The sequence below is a fragment of the Strix uralensis genome, chromosome 3 (assembly GCF_047716275.1).
Source record: "Strix uralensis isolate ZFMK-TIS-50842 chromosome 3, bStrUra1, whole genome shotgun sequence".
NCBI classification, from domain to species: Eukaryota; Metazoa; Chordata; class Aves; order Strigiformes; family Strigidae; genus Strix; species Strix uralensis.
Genome location: NC_133974.1, coordinates 115,356,395 through 115,381,727, shown reverse-complemented (window position 1 = coordinate 115,381,727; position 25,333 = coordinate 115,356,395). Strand labels below are relative to the sequence as shown.

At 46.2% G+C, this 25,333-nt stretch overlaps 2 protein-coding genes across 3 annotated transcripts; both read left to right on the top strand.

Moving 5' to 3' along the window:
* The first annotated feature begins 8 nt into the window (after positions 1-8).
* Positions 9-20,677, top strand: KAT14 (lysine acetyltransferase 14). 2 transcript variants are annotated; one of them, XM_074864016.1, is made up of 10 exons: positions 9-509; positions 2,937-3,055; positions 5,115-5,236; positions 7,768-7,949; positions 8,491-8,907; positions 9,897-10,468; positions 11,020-11,156; positions 11,662-11,837; positions 15,004-15,194; positions 17,820-20,677. In XM_074864016.1, exons 1-10 carry the CDS (start codon positions 254-256, stop codon positions 17,991-17,993), a joined length of 2,346 nt encoding a protein of 781 aa, XP_074720117.1. In that variant the 5' UTR covers positions 9-253; the 3' UTR covers positions 17,994-20,677. The 2 variants fall into 2 exon arrangements, with proteins under 2 accessions (XP_074720117.1, XP_074720116.1); XM_074864015.1 differs by having other exon boundaries at positions 8,488-8,907.
* Positions 20,678-23,759: 3,082 nt separating this feature from the next.
* Positions 23,760-25,319, top strand: BIRC5 (baculoviral IAP repeat containing 5). The gene is made up of 4 exons (XM_074864013.1): positions 23,760-23,896; positions 24,012-24,121; positions 24,285-24,402; positions 24,655-25,319. Exons 1-4 carry the CDS (start codon positions 23,774-23,776, stop codon positions 24,736-24,738), a joined length of 435 nt encoding a protein of 144 aa, XP_074720114.1. The 5' UTR covers positions 23,760-23,773; the 3' UTR covers positions 24,739-25,319.
* The last annotated feature ends 14 nt before the right edge of the window (positions 25,320-25,333 follow it).

Here is a 25,333-nt window from a genome sequence, read left to right as displayed (position 1 = left end):
GTCTAGAGGCTTGATTAAAGACATTTGGAGATCATTAGTATCTAACTACTTGCAAGTGTTTCAGCAAACAGAGGTAATCTGTGAAAGACTGTTTCTTTTGTATAGGTTATAATCCAGTCCCAAAAGCTATAGGGTGGATACAAAACATTTCCTCTGTCATTGTACTTCGACTGTGGCACTTGGCTGGCACATCCAGTGTGGATGGACTTGTCAATGTGGGGAGGAGTAGCTCCTTGTGCAAACACCATCTAGGATGGCTAATAACGTTCACATGAGTGGGCTGCTGAGCCGCCACGATGACGAAGCCACCAGGACCTCCACCTCTGAGGGCTTAGAGGAGGGTGAGGTGGAAGGGGAGACTCTCCTGATTGTCGAGTCTGAGGACCAGGCTTCGGTGGATTTATCACATGACCAGAGCGGGGACTCTCTGAACAGTGATGAAGGTGACGCGTCCTGGATGGAGGAGATGTCATATTACTGCGAGAAGTGCCAGAAGTGGATTCCAGCAAGTAAGCCTGCCGGTTGTGTTGTGTCTCATTTGCGTTGCTGTGGTGGTTGTTTGCAAGGTGGTTATGCTGTCCTGCATATCTGCTTTACAGGGCAGCCCTTGCTTAGCTGTTTCCCTTCCGATGTTGTAGGAGGAGGGCTGTCTTGGCGTTGCATGGAGCCCTGCAGCCTGATGCCAGCTGTCTGCGTTAGGCCCTTCGATCCATGAACTGTATGGGTGTCCGAAGCTTTTCCCTGTAAAGAAATGGGACTGTCTTTTTTAATTAGTAGAGAACAAGGGTGTGACTTCAGAAACACACACACCCTCCTGAGTCTTGCCATTGTCATGTTTAGGGCACTCTGGCTAAGCCACTTGGCCTCTCTGCTCACTCAGATAATGACCTGTAAAGGTCTGTGGAGGAAAAGGGCTTTGGGATGGTGTTACTTTTTGGTGGGGTTTTTGTTGTTCTGGTCAGTTTGTCACATCTGTGGAGCATATGGCTAAATCTGAACCTTAGTGGTTTCCTGATAATGTGAACTGAAGTTAGCTCTCACAGAAGCATGTCCAGCCTGTAGCAGCTAGCTTTGGGAGGCATTTGGAGCAAGCTGCAGAACTTGATCCCTCTGCTACTGCTGCTTGACATAAGATACATGCTGTTAGCAACACAACAGACTGGACTTCCTAAATTCTGCATTATCGGGTCTATTATTGGATCCAAAAGCTAGATGCTGCTAAGCATGTGTTGGTTTTTTGGTTTGTTTGGTTTTTTTTTTAAGTTGTTGGTGGTTTGGTTTTTTTATTTATGGCTAGAAATAGTGAACCCTGCAGGTGGCACCTGCCTTGCAGGTACATTTGCCATTTTAGAATTTGCCGAAAGTTACAGTGTAGAAATCTCCTCTCAAGGTGTGTTAGTGTTTTGATGTTAATTTAATGGAACCAGCATCCTGCTATTAAGGTAGTATGCAGTTAAAGGGACATACTGACTTGAAATGTATTAGTCAAAAAATGGAGCAGAGTTAAAGGTAGCATGAGATATTTTAGAGCACTTGATTTAACACTCAATTTCTTTTATTTTACAAAGATGTTCCCCTCTAGTTGCTGTGGAAGAAATCCAGAGCAGAAAAAGCCAATCACAGAGCAACAGTAACTAGATACAAATGTGCAAAGTAAACAAGCTGGAAAAGAGAAGTACTGTTCTCTTTGCTAACTGTTCAGTTATATGGATACCAATTGTCATTTGTGAAATCACCAACATCCACAGACAAATGATCATAGTTACATTGAATTGCCATGTAGAAATTCTGTTAATCTACTAAGTGTGGGGTTTTTTCCCCATCAGACATAGGTGCAACTTTAATAGTTAGATTCTGCAATACGCTATGGAAGCAGAGTATCCATGTATTACAAATGCTTGATCTGGTGCCGTTATACAGTAAAAGAGATATCATACTTCTAGAGAAAGACCTTTCATGTGTGAATTTTCAGAAATGCTGTAGTCTTAACTGTTTCCACGTCCTGTGATTTTATTTTTTAATTTTTCATATTTGTCTAAATTAACCCCTGTTAAGTTTAGAAGTCCTGATTCATATGATTATTTTTTTTTTCTCTGCTGTAGAAAGGTAGAACTAGAGCCTGTAACTTTGGATGCGTGGGGTTTCGCAGGTGGCTCTATCCCAGCAGATCACTTTTGTTCAGGCAAACTTTTATGCAGAGTTATCTTTACACAGCAAAGCATATGCTGAAGTGCTTTGCTGATTTAGGATCTAATGCATCAGCTGCAGTAAAGAAGTGTTTTCTGATAATGTTGGGCCATTCTTTTGGCTCTCAGTCTCAAGGAACGAAGATCTTTTCCTGATAGGATAAATAAATACCTTAAAGTTTCACACCATGTCTACGGCACTGCATCCTGGAGGCTGCTGTAAACAGGGACTGGCAGTCTTACTTTAGTAACAATTTGTGGGCAGGGAAAGAGAGAGCTGTAAAGACATGTAGCAGCGAGTGGAAAGATGACCTGGAAGAGAATGCTTGTATATTCTGATAGCCTTTGCAGTGGCATACCTTTTTTAACAGGTCAGCTTTTTTTTAGAGTGGGAAAACGGTTATTGGTTGAAGGATATAGATTATCCTGGGGAAGGAAGAAGGAAGGAGAAATGCAACGGAGACAAGGAAATCCTTGGCTTTGTACCTGCATTCACATGTTAGGTAGAACGCCTTTTTTTTATGCCTGTGCATTTCAGTTGGTCACTGCTGACTGCTGCAACTGTGAAATGAATCTGCGCCCTCCATTGCAGCAAGTTCTGACACTTCCTAGGAACCATCTGGGTCTCTGGACTTTGGGAAAAAAGCAAAAAGTACTTTCCTGCCTGATGGTGTAGGAAATCCAAATCTCCTTTGCAGCACTTTCTCCTACAAAAGGACCAGGAAATTGATTTTTACCTATTCATTTTAGGTCAACTGAGGGAACAGCTCAGCTACCTCAAAGGAGACAACTTTTTCAGATTTACTTGCTCTGATTGCTCAGAAGATGGGAAGGAGCAATTTGAACGGCTGAGATTAACGTGGCAACAAGTAAGTAAAACGTTTGTGCCAGCAGAACAACCACAGGACTTGCTAAAATTGTTGTTTGTTGAGTATGTGCTACCTAGAAAAGGAGGATCAGGTATAGGTAACAAAGAAACATGGTGCATGAACTTCAGAAATTAATTAGCTGAGGATTGCCTGCATATTAGATCTTGGGCATGAAAGATAGATAATCATGCAAACCACATTCCTTTTTTTTCCCTTTTATTTTTTTTTTTCCCTTATGTTCCTCATGAACTCATGGCTTCAGGCAGGTTTGGAAAAGCAAAATGAATGCAATTTGGCTGCTAGGCATGAACAGTTTTTTGTGTATATGAGCAAATGTAAAACTAGTGAGGCAGCAACATGCAAATAGAAAGCTTGCCAGCTCCCTGAACGCAAAGCTCCAACCTGGCTGCTTACTGACTAGCAACAGTCCTTGATGGAATTTGCTGTTTCAGTCACTTGCACACCAGAGCAATCGAAATAATTTGCATTATACAGCAACCACATATGAGTAGACTGATGCACATCATCTTACTCTAAGCAGGGCACTGGAGGGGCAGGCAGGCAGTGCTGGCTGCCTCTGCATAAAATGAATTCGATCAGGCAGTAGCTCTTGCTCAGCATTAAGTGTTTCCACATCGGGCAGTATGTGCGAAACATCTATTTGCATCCTTTGAGACAGTAGTGGTGTGTTGTCTCGTAATAGATCATTTAAAACATCGGTTGTAACCCCTCCAGTGCTTTCGCATGGTGCCCAGTGCAGGGCTGTGCAGGGGAGAAGGTTGGCGAAGCAGTCTGGCTAGCAGACCGGCAGAGTTTCAGCAGGTTACAGATCTAGAGAGCAAAGGCTGCTAGCATTACACCCAGGCCTCTTCAGAGTGCCACGGGGAAGGGACAGACAAAATCAAAACAGGCGAGGAAGAAAGTTGACTGGTGAAGAGACCATCTCCCTAGACTTCCAGCAGCCAGAGCTGCTGCTGCTTCTGTGTAAGTTGAGTTGAGGGAAATGAACAAATCAACTTACCTGAACTAGGAAAAATGAGGACAGTGATTTCTGGATTTTTTTCAGAGTATGTGGCAACAGATCCTTATCTTTAGCCAGTTGGAAAGAGAATTGTTTTTAAGTCCTGAGACACTGTCACACCTGACTTAAAAACCACAAAATCCTAGATAAATAGTTACCAAACTAAGAGGGGTTGTGAGCATCTTCAGCAATGCATTCCAGAAAGCTATGGTCCACTGCAAGGAGACCCATCTCCCTAAGAAAAACACATTTCAAACTTCTCTGACAGTGAAGAATAAGTCCCTGTTGGAAGTAGTATCCAACCGAGGCTGTGTGACTGTTGGAAGATGGTCCCAGCCCAGCTGATTTTAGTTGTATTCATTTGAATAGGGTAAATGTAATTGTAAGTAAATCCTAGCTGACTGTTAGAGAGGTGTGATATTTTTCAAACCTGCCCTTTACTTTAGGTATGTAATAGGTGAGACTGAATTTAGTTGTGAGGCATCTGAATGAGCTGTAAATGGATTGTGTTTAATGAAGAACACCTGGAGACAAACTTAATTCTTGCATACCCAGAACAATTAGTAGATATGTGATTTTTATGGAGTTTACAGTCTGTTCAGTTTGAGATGTAACAGTATCTAGAAAAACCATTGTCACTGTGTTTCTGATGGATTAGATAGTAGGATTAATTCTCACCCTTTTTTTGAAAGACTTTTTCCCTACCTCCACACTACATTCAGACCCCAGTTGTGATATAATTCATTTATACAGCTGCTGCAAAAGCTTGTGTCTCAGCATAAACCTACATAACTAGGCAGCTTGTTATTCCCCTGGAATGGAGAAATCTCAGGGAGAATTTGCATCTAACAATGGGAAGATGAGAATGGACAGCATGAAAGCAGGAGGAAGATGGATTGCAGAAGTTCCCTATGAGATGTTGCAAAAACAACACATTTATGAGGGAGCAAAGATGTGTGTGTGTGTGGTGGCTGGAGTGGGGCAGTTGAGCAGATAAAGCAGAAAAGATTCACTTGTATCCAACACTTTCTGTTCCAGGTCGTCATGCTGGCAATGTACAATTTATCTCTGGAAGGAACGGGCCGTCAGGGGTACTTCAGATGGAAAGAAGATATTTGTGCTTTTATTGAGAAACACTGGACTTTCTTGTTAGGGAACAGGTAAAGACATGATGTTTCCCTGGAAGTCTGGTTGGTGAACCAAAGGAATTAAAACCTGTTATACAGATGGACAAGAATCCTGGTTAATTTGGTGATGTCCCTGTTGAGCCTCAGTAGTGAGAATATTGAAGGATTTAATGTTGAGAACCTGAACGTAGGCATGAGGGCTACTCTTGAGAAAGAATAAGCATTTCTTAGTGGGGAAAAAAACAACCCCAAGAATGTCACACAAAAGCAATGTAAATGCATATATTTTGAATTATTTCTTATACTCCTTTAGGTAGTGTATGAACCTGCAAAGCCTTTGAGTCTTTCTAAACAGTCACAACAGATGGGCTAGTCCTGATGTCACTGGGCTTTAAAGAAAAAAAAGAGGTCCTGCAAAGTACTTGGTTATACTTGGCTATAAAGCTTGCATGGACCAAGTTCTCCAAAAAGGAAAATTTGGCCTCATCTTTCAGATTGTTTTGAATATTGATAAAATAGTTTTTACATAGCAGGTGTTACAAACCACTGAAATGTTTTCCAGTGTGTGTAAAGAAAGAAGCTGTCAGAGTAAGCACCGTTTTCATAAAGGGCAGCCTTTGCGGCACGATGAGTTGTGTGCCGTATAGGCGAACGGCGCGTTTTATCTGAGTGTGCTGAAGTTGTCAAACCCAAGTCTTACTGTTAATGCATGTGCTATAGAGGCAGTGAAGGAACCGAGCAAGCCTTCGAAGTTGTAGGTTTGATTGACTTCACAGCTTCTTTTCTTTGCCAGGGATTTCTTTGTTGTAAGTTCTGGCCTTTCTCCCTAACCAGATTTGCTCTTTGGCTTTGCTTTCATTGCTTGTCTGTGCCTCCTTGCTCTGTTCTCAGAAATGTTAGTATTTGTCCCCTCTGGAAACCACAGGGACCCTGACTGGAAAGCAGCTGATGAGCCATCACCTCCCAGGGTTTGATGCTGCATTTTGAGACCTGCCCTGGGAACTGGGCACTCCTTGCTCTGATTAAAATTCAGATGAAGTGATTACTGGCCTCAGACATAGTCTCCCCGCTTGCCTGGACAAGCCACTGATGAAGCAGGGACAGCTGAACCATACGTGTAGCGGTTCAAGGCGTGCAAGCTTTATTTCCTTGGCATATTAAAGTACAGCTTATCCAGACTTATTGTAATGCTCCAAACTCTGATCTGGGGCACCTGAGTCAATCACCCACATTTGAGGGTCAGTATCCCAAGGTGTGTAATTGCAACATTCAGCAGCAAATACCTGTTTGGCCAAGCCTAGCCCAAGTACTGAAGTTTTTGCCAGTAGAGGAGTGCAAAGGCAAGAAGGAATCCTGAGATCCTGTGCAAATATGGGCTTACACTCTGCACCACGAACGTGATTCTCCAGTATCCAAGGGAGTGCCTCAGTGGTTGGCTACAGGGGCAATTTTTTAATGTTTCTTCTCACTTCTTTCCTAAATGATATCTTAGCCCTGTGACCAGTTCTTAGAGGAACAAAAGATGCTCAGATGCCCAGTAGAGTACCTGGCCCTGCAGAGTGAAAGGCAGTTTCCTGCCTACAACTGGCCAAAAATGTGCTTCAAAAATAGTTCAGTGAGTGTGGCTGACAGGTGTGTTGACTAGTAGAAATCCTCTTCCCCAAACTGTAGGAGAGGTTTTATGGCAGAAAATCCCAAGCAGAGATAGGGCTCCAGTATATATTGCATGCAGGTGTCTGTGGGACCAGTATACGTGCTCTGATACCTCGTCGCCTCCTGCAGCTCTGTTGTCCTCAGTGATTTATTTCTCAGAGCCCTAACTCTGCTTTTCTTCAGTGCCTGACCAGTCTGCAGCTGTGGAGGGCAGAGTGGTCAGATCCCAACTCCTTTTGTGAATTCAGCCTTAGAGATCCTGTCCTACAGCTCTGGGAGTGTGCTTTGCTAAATGAAATCTCAAAGTAGTCATGGCAAGCATTTAAATGAAGTTCGTCTTCCCTTCTGTGTGAAGTGACACCTTTATCAGTACCTCTCCCTTGTCTCTCCCATCCTGTACACCCAGTGTCCTGTTTGCCATCTTCAGTAATGGAATACAGCTTCGCAGTGTCAGCTCAACACAGCTATCACTAGGATCCTGTTCCCATTCTTGTATTGTCAAATTGCTAAGGAAGGTAGAAATGTCAGTGTTTGAAAGTTGGGGGTTCCAGTAGCAAGGTAGACCTCTCCTCTGTAGGTTTGGCATGTTGTGGCTCATTGATAAAAGAAAAATTGCCTCTCACTGTGCTGCGTTCGCGTGGCATTTATGGAGCGTATGTACACAGCACTTTGCATCAGAGCCCACCAGTACGTTGTAGTCTTGCCCTTCAGAATGGTTATCTCTTTGAGAAGAAATTAATTAACCTTTAACCTCTTTAAGGGTGGGGGTGTAGGGAGTATCATCCCCCCGCATCAGTGCCAGTGGCAGAAGCACTCTGCACTTCCCATCTTGGCAGAGGGAGGAGGCTTCAGGATGAAAGCACAGCTGGTGAATGGGAACCAAACACTTGTTTTCCCCTCTCTCAATGTAGGAAAAAGACCTCAACATGGTGGAGCACAGTCGCTGGCTGTCTTTCTGTGGGGAGCCCCTTGTTTTTCCGCTCAGGGGCACAGGAATTTGGAGAACCGGGGTGGTGGAAACTGGTTCATAATAAACCCCCAACAATGAAACCTGAAGGAGAGAAGTTGTCTGCATCTGCACTAAAGGCAAAAGGTAACTCTTTCCCCAGTGGTGTATAGGTTCCTAGCTAGGGACAGAGCTGGAAGGCATGAGAAAAGTTTACTTAAAACAATGCGTTTGTGTGTATGGACAGTTACAGAGCATGATTTTTTTTTTTTTTTTTTTTTTCCCCTGCATTAATGCTTGATCTTAAATCAAGAGGACTATGTTGCATGTGTTGTAGTATGTGAGAGGCCTGTTATATTTTATTGCCTTTTTGCATCATTCTAACCAATTCAAAGGCTTTTGAGATTCAGGATTTTTGTAGCTGAAACCTACAATTTCTCTGTTCATCTTTATCCTGCAGAGGGTTTTTGTATGTTTGGTCCGCACTAGCAAATTCCCTTCTTGCAGAGGACCAAAACTGAGTCTTAAATGAGGCTTTAGTGGTGCACTGACTACATGTCCTTAGTTAATTTCTTGTATATTTTGAAAATACATTTTGTAGTCAATGTGTTTTTTGTCTGTATAGTATATATCCAGTGACTGCAGGAGCTCAGTGTCTGTTAGAATAAGCAAACTACTTCTTTAGCAGCTTCAAAGCCACCTCTGGATCCCATCATTACTGTGGAAGGACTCAGGAAGCGGGTAAGCCGCAATCCAGTCGAATCAGCCATGGAGCTGAAGGAGAAGAGGTCTCGCACTCAGGAAGCCAAGGATATTCGGAGAGCCCAGAAAGAGGCAGCTGGCTTCCTGGACCGGAGTACTTCCTCCACTCCCGTTAAATTCACCAGTCGAGGCCGTCGTCCTGATATTGTCCTTGAGAAAGGAGAGGTGATTGACTTCTCCTCTTTGAGCTCTTCAGATCGCACTCCTCTGACAAGTCCTTCTCCTTCCCCATCTCTGGATTTCTCTGCTCCTGGCACTCCAGCCTCACATTCAGCTACTCCCAGCCTTCTCTCGGAAGCAGATCTCATCCCAGATGTCATGCCACCACAGGCTCTGTTTCATGGTAAGAGATGCCATGGGTTTTTTTTCAATAATAAGCTATATGTAGTTGTCAAGGAAGGTGTTTTTTAAAAAAAAAAAAAAAATAAATTTCCAGTTAGCTGCAGGATCTTTACAAGATAAGACGGAAAGTAACTTGTAAAACTCTGTTTGTCTTAGTTGTGTGTAAATCTTGATTAGTTTTCCATAGTTGTATTGCCAGCTTCTAAGGCCAGAAGAAACCACCATTATCATCTTCTGAGGGATCCTGAATAAACAGTGGGTAGAAGGTTTCACCTAGCAACTGCTGCACTGCTCAGCATAAGCATTTCACTGCAACACAGATTACACTCTTAGATAGCAACCCTAATTTTGCCTCAACTGTTTCTTAAATGGGAGAAATTTAATTCTCATGGTAATGTTCCAGTGGTTCTATAAGTTCAAATGTCTCAATTAACAAATGTTACATTTCAGTTAGGTTGCAAAGCAGTGATGCAGACTGAGTGCTTTTAGTACCCTAAGGAAGCCAGACCTCAATCTAATTGGAGAATAAAGCACTTCTTGTTGGAAGGAAGGATAGTCAAGTTCTGTAGAGGGATAAATCCTGTGCTTCTGTGACTCCTAACTGTTCCCTCAGTTTAAACAGAGCTTCTCCAGGGTATTCTAGCTGAAGATAAAACTCACCAGCTTGACCATTTTGATCACCAGTCTTCAGGAATTTTCAACAATTTTAACACTTGTTAAAGAGCATGAGCTTGCAGCTCAGGAGTGCCATGTTTTTGGATGCCAAACTGCAAGACACCTTAGGAGCAGGATTGATTCTGTGTCCTGAAATTGGACTCCTTACCCTGTCTCCTGTCCAAAATCAGGAAGTCCAGAAGTAAATAGCGAATGGAGTGTGTTGGATAAACCCACATTATTTCTCCTTATCAGAAAAGTCCTGTGACAACACTTTTTGAAATGGGGCTTTGATGTTTACATTTTTTTCCTGGATTATTTTGATCTGTTGAACAGATGATGAGGAGATGGAAGGAGATGGAGTTATAGACCCAGGAATAGAGTACGTGCCCCCTCCCAGCGGGACAGCTGGTGCTGGCAATGTGGTAGCAAGTAGAAAAAAAGTGAAGACAGCTGAGCAGATCAAGCAAGAGGTGGAGAGTGAAGAAGAAAAAACAGAAAGGATGGAAGGTGACAGTGAAGATCCTGAAGAGTCAAATGCATCACTTCAGGTGAGGGGGCGAGACAAGAGGAAGCCACAGCTGGAGAAGGATGCTAAACCCAGGGCTCCCAAGCATACCTCTGTTAGCATCTATGAGGAAAAGCTGCTGCTGAAGAGACTGGAGGCCTGTCCCAATGCCATGAGCATGACCCCTGAGGCCCGGAGACTGAGGCGCAAACTGATAGTCAGGCAGGCCAAGAGGGAAAGAGGACTGCCGCTCTTTGACTTGGACCAGGTTGTGAACGCTGCCCTGCTCTTGGTTGATGGGATTTATGGAGCCAAAGAAGGAGTTGTTTCCAGGTCCCCAGTAGGCCAAGCAACATACAGAACTACTAGTCAGGACTTCAGAATCTTGGACAGATACCAGGTGAGTGTTTTCCAAATCCATCTGAGCTTTTGGCACTGGTTATTTTAGAGTTTTTGCTGCAGACAGCAGTGTCACCTTGAGCTTGTCTGACTCCCAGAGTGGAAAGGATTACGTGAACAAGACTCATTTTGACTTGGGGTTGTGTCCCCACCAATGCTCCCACAAGTCCCTTCCATCTTGGGACATGCTCATACAGCACAGCTGTCTGTCAGTGTCAGCACCACAGTGTCTGTGTATTTGTACTCCAGCCCTGCCCAAACATGGATAGTAGAGGCCTGAAAGTACCCAAACAGGTGGTTGTTCTTTCATGCTATGTAGGAGGGAGATCGCTTGCAGCACTTTTCTGAGTCATGTGTGCAGCTCATAGGTTTGGGCGCTAAATCTGAGACTGCACAGCAGAGTCCTCTGAGGTGGGACTGTCATGCTGTGGGTCCAATCCATCCTTTCAGATTGAAAGGCCCTTATCCTCCCTCTGTTGATATGATTCCCCTGTGTCAAGTCATTGATTAATCTTCCTGAAATGTTCTTTCTGCATTTTACTGTACGTATAGACAATGCTGCCTGCCATGAAGGGATATCGACAGCAGACAACAAAGTTTCTGTATCGACTGGTAGGCTCAGAAGATCTGCTGACAGACCACAGTATTGTCAGTCCTTACACGTCCCGTGTCCTGAAACCTTACATCAGGTACAGATGGTCAGAGGTTGAATTTGCTCTTGGCTTGTGAACCCACGGAGAGGACACCTTTCTTGGGCAGTGCTCCTCACTCATCCTTGAAGTACAACCCAGTATGCTATGGTAACCCTGAAAGGATAGTGTTCTATTTAGCTGAGTAGTTAAACTGGCTCTGCATTGGGAAGGGGAATCTCCAAAAGAGGGCAGGGCAGAGAGGGAATCACTGAAGTCATTCGATGCAAGTTGCACCTGCTCTTGGGTCAGAGCGGTGATTTCCTTGCTCCTGCTGTAAGGAGAGGTTGGCTTGGTGTGCTGTGGATCCGGGAAGTGTCCTGGTCTCTGACACACGGGTATTTTTGCTGAGCTGGGTGCTGTTTTCCCACATGAATGGAAGAATCTGTTCTTTTGTTTCAAGTTGAGCATGTCAGAAAATTATTTCATGGGCAGTACCCATTCAGCTGCAGTGGCGGTTATTGTTGCTCAGTCGCCTTTTGTGTTTGCTTCATGTTACTGGCAGGCGCGATTATGAGACAAAGCCCCCAAAACTCAGGCTGCTGGCAGAAATCCGGGCGTATCCACACAGGAATGATCTCAACTGGAAGGCTGAGCCTGAAGCACCCGTTGATTACTGCTACGTTCGTCCTAATCACATCCCCACTATAAACTCCATGTGCCATGAATTCTTCTGGCCTGGTAAGATTCCTTCAGCACTTGCTTTTTTAAGAAGGAGGTGGTTTTGTTCAGAAAAAATATTCTTGGGCCAAATTTTTCTTCAGTTGGTGTCTGGCTCTGTTCTTAGAAAACCATTATCTGATGTCATAGGAATGCAGTTGAGATGGAGACATGGGTTTGGTGTCTTTGTCTTTTGAGATCATTTAGAACTGGGCAATTAGGCCCTAATTAGCACAGCACTTAAAGAAATAGGTTGGTTTGGGTAACACCATTGATGCCAGTAGGAGTAGTCAGTTACTAAATTAAGCATCCAGTGAAAAGTTTTGCAGAATCAGGAGCTGAAGTAAACAGTTTTATACCAGAGACCTACTGTTCATTAGCTTCATGAGAAAGTTTCTTCCTAGCAGCTGTAGGCTGGATATGTTGGAGTGAAATTTGGGAATTGTACTTACAGCTGCAAGCTTCACCGTGATGTCCTTTATTTCTTCAAGCCTCAGTATTTGCAAGGTATGGGAAGGCTTGGGCATCGATTTTTTTTTTTTTTTTTTTTTTTGGTGTCGTTTCTTGAACTGTAGGCTCTTTGGGGACAGTGGCTGCCCTTTATGGGGGCAGTTATGAGTCTGTAGTCTTTAGTTCTTCTAAAATAATAACAGTGATGTTCATCTACTGCACGGATCAGTTTCTGATGAGCAAACAACATGGCAGGCTAATTTAGAAAAGCCCAGTACAAACAGTACACACCTTATTCCAAGTAACTGTTTGCTTTACATTTTGATTTGCAGATAGTGATTCAACAGGGTTTGTAGTTCATCAGTGCTCGTATGCTGCAGTCAGGATCAGAGCCCTTTGTGCTACTCCTTGTCCAAATTGTACAGTTTGTGGGGAGATAATGTGGTATACGTTCCCTTTCACAAGCTGTTTTGGAGCTCATGAGAGACACTTGCAATCCCAACAGAGGCTGAACCCCTTTGTCATAGTCTCTCCTCTTCTGATAATGCATTTGAAGTTCTGGCCAAGTTGGGTCGCAGCTTCATTAAGTTCTTCAGGACTCACCCTGTTCTATTTAACATAAGGAGCGTGGGTGTGTTCCACCCGACTGAACTGTTCATCATTGAATCAGAAAGCTGACACTCCCATCAGTCTCCAAACAGGAATCAAAATCTCTTCCACGGTGTAAATTTTCTGAGTCTGGGATTATATTATTTATTGCACCTTAATCCTGTTTTAGCAAGAGAGACAAGTGAGGAGGTGATACTTCAGGAGATAAAGCACAGTGTCTTTGTGGACACGAAGGGTTTAGCTTCACGATGGGCTGGTACAACTGAGGAGGGGGTGGGATATGCAGCTGGGAGGGCACCGTTAAGCTAGCACTGTTGTTCAGAGAAATAGCTGTAATTCCACCTCAGTTTAGGCATCCGAAGCATGTGTGCTTGGGGGATGCTATCGTCAGTAAATGACATCTTAGGTATGCTCAGTTGCCTTCTAATAGAGGTGCACTCATTGACTGAATTCTTAAGTTTTAGGCTCACCAGGTGGGGTGAGCCCAGGCCTTAGTTCTTCCACCTCTCCAGATCCTTCCCGTCAGAGCTCTTCTTGTTCCTCACAAGGCAGAAACAAGTTTGCAGTTACCGCAAATGAGCTGATGTGAAGCAAGATTCCCCTTGTTGTCTCTCACGGTATCTTGTGCCTTCATGCCCTACTGGGAAACATCTCCCGAGCAGACGAGTGGTAAACCATCCTGAGCTAAGCATCTTCCTACAGGAATAACTGCGTGCCGAGGGGACGGCACCATCTCATAGACGCCAGCGTGCTCAGGGCAATGTAGCGTTCCTGTACAGACATGCTGTAAGGCACTTCACAGTCAATTGCAGCCCTGAGATAATTAACGCGGCTCCCTATTGCCAATCGATTCCTCCCACGTCTTACTCCACCCAGCTTACTCTCGAGCAAGAAAATAATTCACCCGCTTATTTATGCCTGGTGCCTTATGAAGTCTTGCATTTCATCAAGAGCGATAAACATTACTGGAAAACATACTCTGCTATTTGGTTATCCCACGTTCCAGATATAGCTGCGATTGCCAATTTGAGGCTGAAACTAACGCTTATGGCACAGCTCCGCTATGTCTTGCACTCATTTAGGACCTGTCCACACAAATTACCAAGCAGTTGTCTGTGCCTTGAACTGCACTGCTTGGCCCCAACATGCTGTGTGGATGCTCTTGGGCTGCAGCAGCAATGTGATTAGCAAGGTAACAAACCGCTCGGAAGTCAGCAGCCTCAAATGTTTCTGTCCAGCCTCTGACTCACAGAAGCACCACTGCCTGAGAGGGGGTTTCATGGCCCAGATTAGGGAATTTGCATGCTAAAAGCAAATGTTTTGATAGCGTTGAAAGCTGTGGTCAGGTTCACAGTGCAACTCCACAGACAGCTGAGTATGCACAAGAGGAAACAGCAGGAGCTCAAGGCCAGCAGGGGAGAAGAGGTAGGAACTTAGGCAGGTAATGTTACCAAAGCTGAAGCCCAGTTTCATGTCTGCTGCGTCTGGAGAGAGCTTGCAGGAAGAACGGGATGGTTCACCCAGTGTATCAGGCGGATACACTGAACTGCCCCCCTTTGCCTGTCTGCAGGCAGGTCCTTGGCATTTGCCGGCTGGAATGGGAACGGTGCACATCACCTTGGTGCTGGCCCCGCCCAGGTGAAATGAAGAAGTAAACTCTTATCTGTTAATGTTACTGCAGCCCTTAAGAGCCCAGGGCAAGGGGCACAAGCTTACTAGGACCCAATCGAGCAAACATTTGCACATGCATATTTAGAACTGGGTCCTTAGCAGTCTGCAGATACAGCTCAGAATATAAACCAAGGAAAGATTGGTTGGGTGCTGAGATTGTGTGATTATAAAATTGTTTTTTTTAACCATCCTGCTGTAAAGAATGTGCTTTTTGAGTTTTAGTTTCATCCTTTAGTCATTTGGGAGGAAATCAGCTTTGTTAATTTCTCCACTAGTAAGCAGGTCTCATTTTGTCTGTGTGTTTTGTTGAAGCGTCTCTCCATATCAGAGCTTTGAAATAAAGGTAGAAGGAAGGGATCAAGTGAGTGTTTCTAGGCCTTAAAACCCTGAATTTCCATGCAAGTGTGACACTTCTTTTGGTTTGCAGTGCTTTCAACTGCTGTTTCTCTCTTTGTAGGAATTGATTTGTCAGAATGCCTGCAGTATCCAGACTTCAGTGTTGTCGTCCTTTACAAGAAAGTTATAATTGCTTTTGGCTTTATGGTGCCAGACGTGAAATACAACGAAGCTTACATCTCTTTTCTGTTAGTTCACCCTGAGTGGAGAAGAGCTGGGATTGCAACCTTCATGATTTACCATCTTATCCAGGTAATGAAAAAAACCCCATGTCTGCTAAAGAACTACCTCTCCCTTCTTGCGTACACACATGCAAATATTATAAAGTAAGTAGTGTGTGTTCGTCCTTTCCATCTCTTTCTTTGCATACACAACTGCACAGATTGTCAGAAGCCCATGTGAACATTTATGGGGGGAAATCACTTCAAAAGCAGAAACTTAAATGTATTTAGAAAAATAACCATACTGGTCAGGTCCTCAGAATTAGTGAGATACTGTAGACTTAGACTGTCTTGGAAATTAACTTTGTGTTCTTTGGTGGTCAATAGTTCCCATAACAGTAATATTGTAAATTTGGGGTTTAAAGGAGAAAATGAGATAATAGTGGGGAGGTTCAGTAAGAATCTCTTGCAGCTTTTCTTGGCTACAGCTGGAGGTTTATTCCGTGACCAGGGCCATTGCATTAAATCACCTGCTGATCTTAATCATTCTCTTTCGCTTCTGGTTCAAATCCAGCTGAACTGAAGATAAAGAAAAGTGTTTGCAACCTCATTCAAATTTGTTCAAACTAGCTTGTACTGGGCTTTGTTCTGCAGGGACACTTGGGAAGATTAATCTGAGCTAACTAAACGGGTGGTATTAAAGTAGCTAAACTTCATTAAATCTCTGAATGAATACTGTTATTCAGGTGGCCTTAATTCCATTCACTTTCTTGAATTAAATTGCAGGAAAGCCAGCTTAATTTTGAGTGAGGATGCAGACAGATGGCATTTGCAGAGCCCAACTGTGCCTCTTCAGGGCCCACAGTTTTACCACTCCCTGAACTCTCTTGGCAGCGCTGCCGATGTGAAACATTCCTTGACTTGTTTTAGTCAAGACGAGCTGCACTAGCAAAAACTCGCCATTGAAACTGTTTTTCCTCATACTCATTTGGCTGAAGAGAGGTAGGGAGTGCTGGCAGAGCCTTGGTAACAGTGATCTGTACCTTGGAAAAGCAGTTTCCACTGAGGGTGGCTTTTCTGGGCCACCTGAGGGTAACTCTTCTACCTACACAGCTCTCTGCAGTGTCCACCTATGTCTGCTCTACATGTTGACACAGGCCACTAACCAATCTGCTTTAAATTCACCCCTTAGATTTCCTGAGCGTCTCTGTTTAAAGTGTTTAAGTAAATTGCCCTCAACTGTAGTCTGTTGACATGGGATGTCAACACCTGGTGAGAAAAGGCATGAGTGTTGAGCCAAGGTTTGCAGGGATCCAGCAGCTGGACTCATGTCTCTCCAGCAGAGTTGGGGTGTGTTGGCAAGTCAGCTGTAGAAAATCATCACAGATTTTTGTAGGATGTATCACAGCCAATTAACCTAATTCTGCTTGCAGGTAGAGTAGCATAAAATTATCATGTTGAGGAGAGCCAGGCAGGTTTGAGGCTGATTAGGCTTGCTAGCAGTGAGAGATCCCCATTGTATGTTCAGCTCATCAGATTTATTTTTCCATTGCTGATTCTTTTTCAATGGTAGAAGGCATTTAGTCCTGTAGGAGAAGAAATGGTGGTTGTGACCTTTTGTTCCTCAGTCACTAGATCATATGTGCTGCTTTGCAGCCTCCTTGGGCTGACACCAGGGTCTGCTCTCTGTAGCTGGAGCCACTTTCATACATGTCTCTTGGATCAGCGTGCTGAGTTTGGGGATGAATTCTTGGGAACAGCATAATCTAACAGAAAATGCATTGATGGAAATGGTGCCTTGATGGGTTTGTTGTCAGAAGTTACCCTCTAATGCATCCAGCCCAGAGGACCAAACTGCACGATCTAACTCCAACTTCCTTTCCTGAAAATGGCTCCCAATTATATATTTTTTTTCCTGTTTTCTTTCCCTTAAATCCCTGTGAGAGCTTTCCCTTTGAATGATCTACCTTGGAAATTTTCTAAAGGGTGTTACTGTTCCCACTTAGACTTACGATACATTCAATATACATAGAGTGCTATTAAAACACTAGATGAAAGCAGGAAAAAATTATTATATCAGTATCTTTATCAGAGAGCTGCTAGTTAGAATAATCTGGGATCTTTAAGGTAACTTCAGCCATGCCATTTGCTGTCTGAACTGAATTCCCTGCCTTCTCAGGAGGCGAGTGCTGTGCCCTGAAGGATGGGAGAGGAGCTGGGTGGGATAGACAGGAATTCCAGCGTGACAGCCCAGAGGTGTGCTGGGGCTGCTAGCGCAGTCCCAGAGAGCTCAGCTCTGTTTGCTGACGGGGAGGAGCGCGGCGCCTGATCTTCTGGCATGTTTTGTCTTTTCTTCAGGCCATTGTTAATAAGTATTTGAGATCGGTGCTGTACACCGAGATTATTTTTAATTAACAATTACTTAGCAATTGACAATGGAAAGCTGACAAATTATAATCCAAAACCTGCTTTCATTGTCAGAGAGTCCATGTTTCCCAGAAACAAAGGCTCAGAGGAACAGCAGTTTTCCCTTGACGTTTCAGCTGTTGCTATGTGTGGTAACTTCTGTGTCGAGGCCTGCGATTTTTCTCATATTTCCTCTGTAACTTGAATACCTGAACTGATGAATCTCTTCACCTCCGCATTCCCCCAGAGGCTGTCTCATTCTCTTGCTGTGATTCTTCTTTTTTTTTTTTTTTCTCCCCTCCCTTGGCAGACCTGCATGGGCAAAGACGTAACCCTTCACGTCTCTGCAAGCAACCCTGCTATGCTGCTCTACCAAAAATTTGGATTTAAGACTGAAGAGTACATTTTGGATTTTTATGACAAATACTATCCCCTGGACAGCAAGGAGTGCAAGCACGCCTTCTTTCTCAGGCTGAGGCGCTGATCTGTCAGAGCTGTCTGCGGGTCTGCGAAAAGCCCAATCTGTCAAGCAAAGAACTACCACGGCTTTCAGCGGAGGACGCTGGCTGCCATGTGAGAGCTGGGATGCACCAATGCCTTTATCCCTAGGACTTCGCATTTCAACAGTGCTATGTTGTGTGCTGAAAGTGCAATCCAAGAGGATTGATTCCTATGCTCCAAGGAGAGAGGCTTGGAAATGCCAACTGGGACATTCTGAAACCACTGGAAGACTAAACTTCTTTATGGGGAGTTCTCCTGCCACTGTTACTTTGGAGACCCTCACTGACAAACAAACAAAACCCCCAAAAAGTACTTGTCACTTCAGAGGGGCCCCATGGATTTCAAATTTTAAAACCTATCCAAAAAGTCACAGGTTTTTGTTTATGGCGAAATGAACATCTACATTTAAATCATCCACAGTGTTTCTGTGATTTGAGTGCTTTGTTAGGAACCATGTCTTGAATCTGTGAAGGGAAATAAGATATTCATGCATCTAGCTGGGTGCTAACATTAGGAAAGCTCTACACATGCCAGAACAGCAATATTGGAACCATGTTTTAGGAATAATGAACTCATGTGATCCCAAATGCAAGGCTCAGAGGAAATGTTTTTCTTCTGCTCCTTCCCTGCTGCCTTCCTTTCCCCTTGTTGACCCTGTGCTCAATGTGAAGTTCTTGTAGTGCGCAGTGTTCTGTGTTCAGGAACAAGATGTCAAGCGGGTTTGTAGCTAGGTGAGGTAGGACACAACAGCTGCCAAATCAGCTCTTTGAAATCTTACAACCCATCTGCCAGTTGTTTATGCTGCAGATCAGCCCTTTGGGCACACCTCTAACCACAGAGACAGCCTCATAGGCTCCAGCATCCACCTCCTCCTGCTACAGACACTTTGGCTAGAAGAAACCCGGAACAAAAATCCATGGTGGTGTTTGAAATGCAGGCTCTGGTTCATAGAAGCAATCTGTTTGGAGCTTGGAGGGAGGGGAGGGTAGAGGTGGGCCAGTTCCAGTTCTTGGAAGCATCTAGGCTGTGATTTCATGGCTCTAAGTGTAAGTAAAGAGGAGAGCAAAGAATGAATGGGAATATCCAAGAATTAAAAAAATACAAACCCCAAATGGTTTCTCTGGTAGTGGGGTCTAGTACTCTTACATAGTTTAGCAGCTTCACTGACTTTTACTGCAGATGAACAGTAAGTTGGCAGTTTGCTCTGCTGCCTGACTGTTGTGGTTTGAGCTCAGAGCGCAACTGAGCACCATGCAGCTGCTCACTCTCCCCTTCCCCCCCAGTGCTGGGAAGGAGAAAATAAAAGGCTTGGGAATCGAGATAAGGGCAGAGAGGGGTGACTCGCCCGTTATGGTCATCAGCAAAAGACAGACTCATTAGGGGAAGAAAAAGAACGTAAATTTAATTCAAACACTATCAACAACACTTAACAGACGAAGTAGGACAGGGAGGAGTGTTGCCACATCTTAAAAACACCTCCCCCCCCCCCCCCCCTTTCTTCCTGGGCTCAGCTCTGCTCCCAGTTTCTCTACCTCCTGCCCCCTAGCAGCACAGGGGGCAGGGAGGAGGGGGTGCAGTCAGTCCTGCCACTTCTTTCTCCAGGGCTGGAGGGAAACCCCTCACATTCTTCCTCTGCTCCAATCTAGTTCCCCTCTCAGTGGAGGCAGTCCTCCACAAACTATCCAACATGAGTCCTTCCTGAGCTGGTCCAGTGTGGGTCCCTCCCAGGGGCTGCAGCTCTCCCTGAGCTGCTCTGGCATGGGTCGCTCCCATGTGTTGCAGTCCTTCCAGTGCTGAACTACAACAGCGGGGCCTTCTTCAGGTGCGGCCACCTGCTCCAGCATAGGGTCCTCCATGGGCTGCAGGTGGGCATTTTCTCCACTGGTGACCTCCATGGGTGCAGGGGGGCGGCCCTGCCCTCTCACCATGGGCTGCAGTGGGGGGATGCAGTGGTGCACCCCGCCCACCCCTTTCCTCTGCTGATGTCAGTGTTAGCGTAGGTGTCCTGCTTGCAACTCCTCCGCACAACTCCCACTCCTCCTCCTCACAGGTTCCCCTTCTTAAATACATTATCACAGAGGTGCAGCCAGCATCGCTAAGTGGCTCGGCCTTGGCCAGAGGTGGGTCTGACTTGAGGCTGGGGGTGCTTTGAGAAGCTTCTCACAGGGGGCCACTGCTGTAGCCTCCTCAATTGCTACCAAAACCCCTGCCACACCACAAACCCAGCACACTGACTGAAGGTCAGTCCATGCATTATAAATATGAATCACATCCGCTGTGCTGTTCCTTTCACATCAAGTCCCACAGAGAGCTATACAGCAAATGTGGCTGCTTTGTTCTTAATCCACTGTGTATACCTGTTGGGTACCTGGCTATAGTAGTAGTTGCCTTAATGGAGTCTTCATTTTGGTAACAGCAGAGAGAGGGACACAAAGTAAGTTTTTGTGTAGCCAATGTACATTGTCACCAAAACAAAAACAGTGTTAGTGGGAGGAAAAGAGAACCCATCCAAGTGTTGTGTGCCCTAATATCTGTGCACAATTCTGCCTGCTTTATGACTACGTGAAAATTTTTGATGTTACTGATGTTATGAGTTAGCTGTACTTGGAAAGAAAAAAATACCTGTCTTTATGAATGGAATTAAAGCCCTTCCCTTGGAAAAGCCTACCTGTAGTCATACTGTTTGTTAGGCTGTCTCTCTTGAAATGTAGCAAACTCAAGTATGGCCGATAGAAGATGCAAAGCGTGTGTGTGAGCATCGGAGCAAGGCAAGAAACTCCTCATTTCTCTACTGGGCATCCACGCAGAAGCTGCACACATGCAGGCCCTAGCAGACTCTGTCCTTGCCAGCCAGAATTAGGAGATAAAAGACAGTCTGAAGAACATGACCAGTTCTGCATCATGTTCTCAAAAACGTCTGTGAAGATTTTGAGGAGCTGCTTGTTCTGCGCTTATGCCTCTGTGGCTTTGTCCCTCTGAGGGAGGATGCCAAGTGAAGAAGGTGCTTAGAACAGCCCTGGGATTCCTGTTGTGCTGCAGACCACTTGTTTTATCCAGGCAGTTCATTTACCCCTGGATCCTTTGAGCCTTTGCACCTCAGCCATTTTGGATCTGTCAGACGTCTGGAAAAGTAGAAATAACATTTTCCTTCAGGAAGACTGGCAAGAATGAGCTCATTAAAGCTTACAGGGGATGGAGATCAATATTGCTGTTCTGCAGGCTGCAGAAACATTGCAATTTGCTTTGCAACTTTGCAGGTCTGCCAGCATTTATGTAGACATGGCTTGTTTCTTGCTTATTTGCCCATATTTCTTGGAAAACCAGCCAGTTAGCTGCTATACCTATTATATCTCACACTCCCAGGACTGTAGGCTTAAGTTTTGATCCCTTGGTGTTATCTTATGTGCTTTTGTAAACTCCACACCCTGTTCCTTAGTTCTGCCTGTGAAAATGTGGCATGCCTTTGAATTACTTGCCATGAGATCCTTCCCTGTTGATCCTAATGGCTTTGGTGGGTGCAAGCGTGGCTGGCTCGAGGATCACTTTGTTGATGGTCTGGGTGAAGATGAATAACTGTGACCCAAGAAGACCTTCCTGACTTGCAGAGGGATCCCAGCAAGCCAGATCTGAAGGACACTGGTGAAGCCTGTGGTTTGTGTATTATTTCCTCCTGGCAACTCAAGCTGTCTGCAAGAGACAGTTTCTTTTACTCCACTGGCTATATGGGTGACCACAGAGCACGGAGGCACTGTTCGGTGAGCAGGAATTCACCCCCTGCTTTCAGCAAGAGTCTTCTGAGGACAGGAGGTTGAGGCCAGCCTTGTAACAGGCACTGTGTGAAGTCAGGTGTGCAATCTGATAGGGGCTGGCAGCCCTGGGGAAACGCGCCAGGGTTGCCAGGGAGCTCTACCTGCCCTCACTAGGTCAGCACCGGAATTAGGCAGCCTTTGAAGTAGCTATAAAATATCTGCTGCAGCTCCATCTCTCTTTTGTGGCTGCACAGGGACCACTAACAGCCTCCTCTCAGGAGAACATTTCCTCCCCAGAATGTTGAATAATGAGAAGCCCTAGTGGCTCTTAAGCCTAGCAGTTTAAGGCCACTGCTTGAATGGTCACGGGCAGCTGGCTTTCTCTGCAATGGATGAGGCTCTTCCAAGGCACACGATGAAACAAACCGTGTGCTCTTAGCCCTCTGCTTCCCTCCTCTTCGTGCCTCAGAGATCAGCGTGATGAGTTACGTTAGCTGTGATTAAAAAGCCAGCATCCTCCCCGCTTAATGACACAATTACTCCACGCTTCCCTGAGCTGCACAGTGACTGTAGCAGCGATTACGGTTGCCAAACACAGCTCAGTTTAACAGAACAAAGTTTTCCTGGAGAATAAAGGTGGAACCTCACCCTTTCCTAACAGGGCAGCAAAGCCCAAACCTCTCCACGTGCTTGTCTGAGCTTTTATAGTTCACAACCAGGAAGCTGCTTACTGTGGTCAGTTTATCATGGCCATTGATCTACAGTAGCTGAGCTGGGTAAATACTGGGATCATTCTGCATAGTAATCAGTACTTTCATAGAAGGAATACTTTGCAGTTTACTTTGAAAGAGAAGAAGTCCCTTTCCTGAGAGTCCTGATGTTGCACACAAACGTTCTGAATGCTTCTTTTCAGGTTTCAGATCCAGCCTAGGGGAAGAAGCACAAGTCTGCTTGGTCCATTCATTACCTCCTGTGGGGTGAGAATGTGCTTCTTTGCAGACCCACCTACTTGTGATGATAAACTATTACTGAGCAGTTGAGCTAATCTGTCCTTACCCCTTGTCTCAGACTACTTTGCTTACATCAGCTTGCTCCAGGAGGTAACCTGGTCCACGAGTTTATAGCCCTTGCATTTTTTTCTGGAGGAGACTCTGAGCAAACACTGCCTGCCGCCATCGGACAGCGCAGGCGACTGAGCCTCTGCTGCTGTGATGGACAAGTAGCCAGTTCTTCCCCGCAAAACCAGCTGCCTCCTGCCCCTGTGGCTGCGAGCCAGATGGCCGGTCCTGGTTCCTTCTCCAGGCAGGCAGCGTTAGTCAGGCAGAGAGGGCAAGTTCAGCCGCTCCTGCTGCCTGGAGGAGGGGAAGGGCAGCTGCCTGGGGCAAGAACAGGCGGCTGCTGCCACAGAGCAGTGAGAGCATCCCTGTGCAGGTCCTGCCTCAACAGGACCCTTCCCATTGTGCTTCTCTGCCAGCTCTGTCAACACGGAAACCCGTAGCACCTTCTTATGGGCGTAATTTAAAACCAAAAAGGGTCAAACTGGCAAACTCATCCTCCTTCCCCCTGGATTTGTGCTGGAGGCTTTAAAAAAAGCATCCTCTTTGCTGCTGGCTGACGCCGTTATCTCGGGCTCCTCGGGAATTACCAGGGTGCTTCTCGCCTGCCCGGCTGTGAGGGCTGCACCCCGGCCAGAGCCGCTTCGTGTGGGGGGCTGTGTGGCGGCGGGCTCGGCCCCCTCCACAGGGAGGGAAGGGGAGCCCGGGGGTGCCGAGAGCGCGCATCACACCCGGCTCTGGCGGCGGCTTAAGGCCCGGAGGGAGCTTCGTGCTGGCGTGGTTCGTCTCACGGGCCGCGAGAGCCGCTGCCGGGCTGGGGAGGTCTCTGCCGGGCGCTCCTGCCCGCCGGGCCCTGCCGGCTCCCGGGCAGCGGCGGGACTGCAGCTCCCGGCGGCCCGCGCGCCCGGCCCGCTCCCGCCCTGCCCCGCGCGCCCAACCGCCGCCGTTTGAAGCGAGCCATGGCGGGCGGCGCGGAGGCGGCGGCGCTGCCCGAGGAATGGCGGCTCTACCTCGTCCCCGCCCGCGCCGCCACCTTCCGCAACTGGCCCTTCACCGAGGGCTGCGCCTGCACGCCCGAGCGGGTGAGCCCGGCGGCGGCGGCGGCGGCGGCGGCGGCGGCGGCGGCGGGGGGGGGGGGGAGCGGGGCCCGGGGCGGCGGGGCCGGGCGGCGCTGATGGGCCCTCCCTCTGCCCGCAGATGGCGGCGGCGGGTTTCGTGCACTGCCCCAGCGAGAACGGCCCCGACGTGGCGCAGTGCTTCTTCTGCTTCAAGGAGCTGGAGGGCTGGGAGCCCGACGACGACCCCCTGTGAGTAGTGGGGGGGCTCCCCCCGGCCCCCCTCGGGAGCGCCGGCGTGGGGGCGAACAGGGCTGGGCGGGCGCGGCAGAGGTGGAACCGCTGCTGGCCGGGAAGAACGGCTGCGCGTGTCTTGTTAGGAGCTGCTTTTATTTTTCCTTTTCCCTCTTTTCAGGGAGGAACACAAAAAACACTCTGCGGGCTGCGCTTTTCTTTCCCTTCAGAAAGATCCTACTAACCTGACACTGCAGGAGTTCCTGAAGCTGGACAAAGAGCGAATGAAAAATGTAATTGTACGTACACATCGGCACCGTGATGTTTTTTGATGTACCCCGTGACTCGGGGAGAGTTATTTAGTTTCTAGTCTTGGGTTTGTTCACCTGGCCTCTTGGTTCCTTACTGCAGTGGTTTGCTGCTTCCTGGATCAGATGGTGCGTCGTTTCCTGGTTCTCAGCCTTTGCCTTACAGGAGACGTAGCCCGCTTTCTCCTTGAACGATGCTCAGTTTAGTGGTAGACAGTAATGTATTATTTTTATTCTTTGCAGAAAAAAGAAATCTTTCAGAAGGTGACCGAGGTTGAAGATGCAGCCAAGAGCGTGCGTCGTGAAATAGAGAATCTGGTCTCCTAGGCTGCTGTGGCCTCTCACTCGCGGATGACATCTGTCTTGTTTGTGTGCTCTGGCACTGCCACTTCGACCGAATGACTGTGTCTCCCGAGCCGCTTTCGGCATGGCCATCTCTGCGAGAAGCAGACTGAATTCTCTTTCACTTACCTGAGTCTGTCTGGGAAGTAACTGGGGTTAGATGCACTGCATACATAATTTTTTTCTGCAGGGATTCTCTTGTTCTTCCTGTTGGTTTAATTAAGGATTACTACTTGCGGTTTTATTTGTTTTGTTTTTTTTTTTTTAAAACCCAGTTGTTTCCATTTTGGAGATGCTGGTAGCTCCAGTGCAAAAACTTGTGTTTCTTGCAACAGCTGGCAGGCACTTCCGTTTTTATACTCAATATAACAATGCTTTCGGATACTTTTGGAAATAAAAAGGGGAAGGAGTTTTAAAACTCCTTTAGGGATTTAGGATTGTGGCTAATAATGTCTAATTATACCAAATCTTAGTGCGCCTGGAATCCTTTGTAAACTTCTGTTTGTAGTTGATTGCTGCCTCAAGCTGATGCATTTATAAATAAAAGTTGAAGGCAAACCAGCAAAGTAATTTTACTCAT

Excerpts from the sequence above, each read along its gene's own strand:
- KAT14 (XM_074864015.1), top strand. The coding sequence starts at position 254 with ATGGCTAATAACGTTCACATGAGTGGGCTGCTGAGCCGCCACGATGAC. Across the intron at positions 3,056-5,114 it reads TGAGATTAACGTGGCAACAA|GTCGTCATGCTGGCAATGTA; the intron begins GTAAGTAAAACG and ends TTTCTGTTCCAG. Across the intron at positions 11,838-15,003 it reads CCATGAATTCTTCTGGCCTG|GAATTGATTTGTCAGAATGC; the intron begins GTAAGATTCCTT and ends CTCTCTTTGTAG.
- BIRC5 (XM_074864013.1), top strand. The coding sequence starts at position 23,774 with ATGGCGGGCGGCGCGGAGGCGGCGGCGCTGCCCGAGGAATGGCGGCTC. Across the intron at positions 24,122-24,284 it reads GAGCCCGACGACGACCCCCT|GGAGGAACACAAAAAACACT; the intron begins GTGAGTAGTGGG and ends CCCTCTTTTCAG. Across the intron at positions 24,403-24,654 it reads AGCGAATGAAAAATGTAATT|AAAAAAGAAATCTTTCAGAA; the intron begins GTACGTACACAT and ends TATTCTTTGCAG.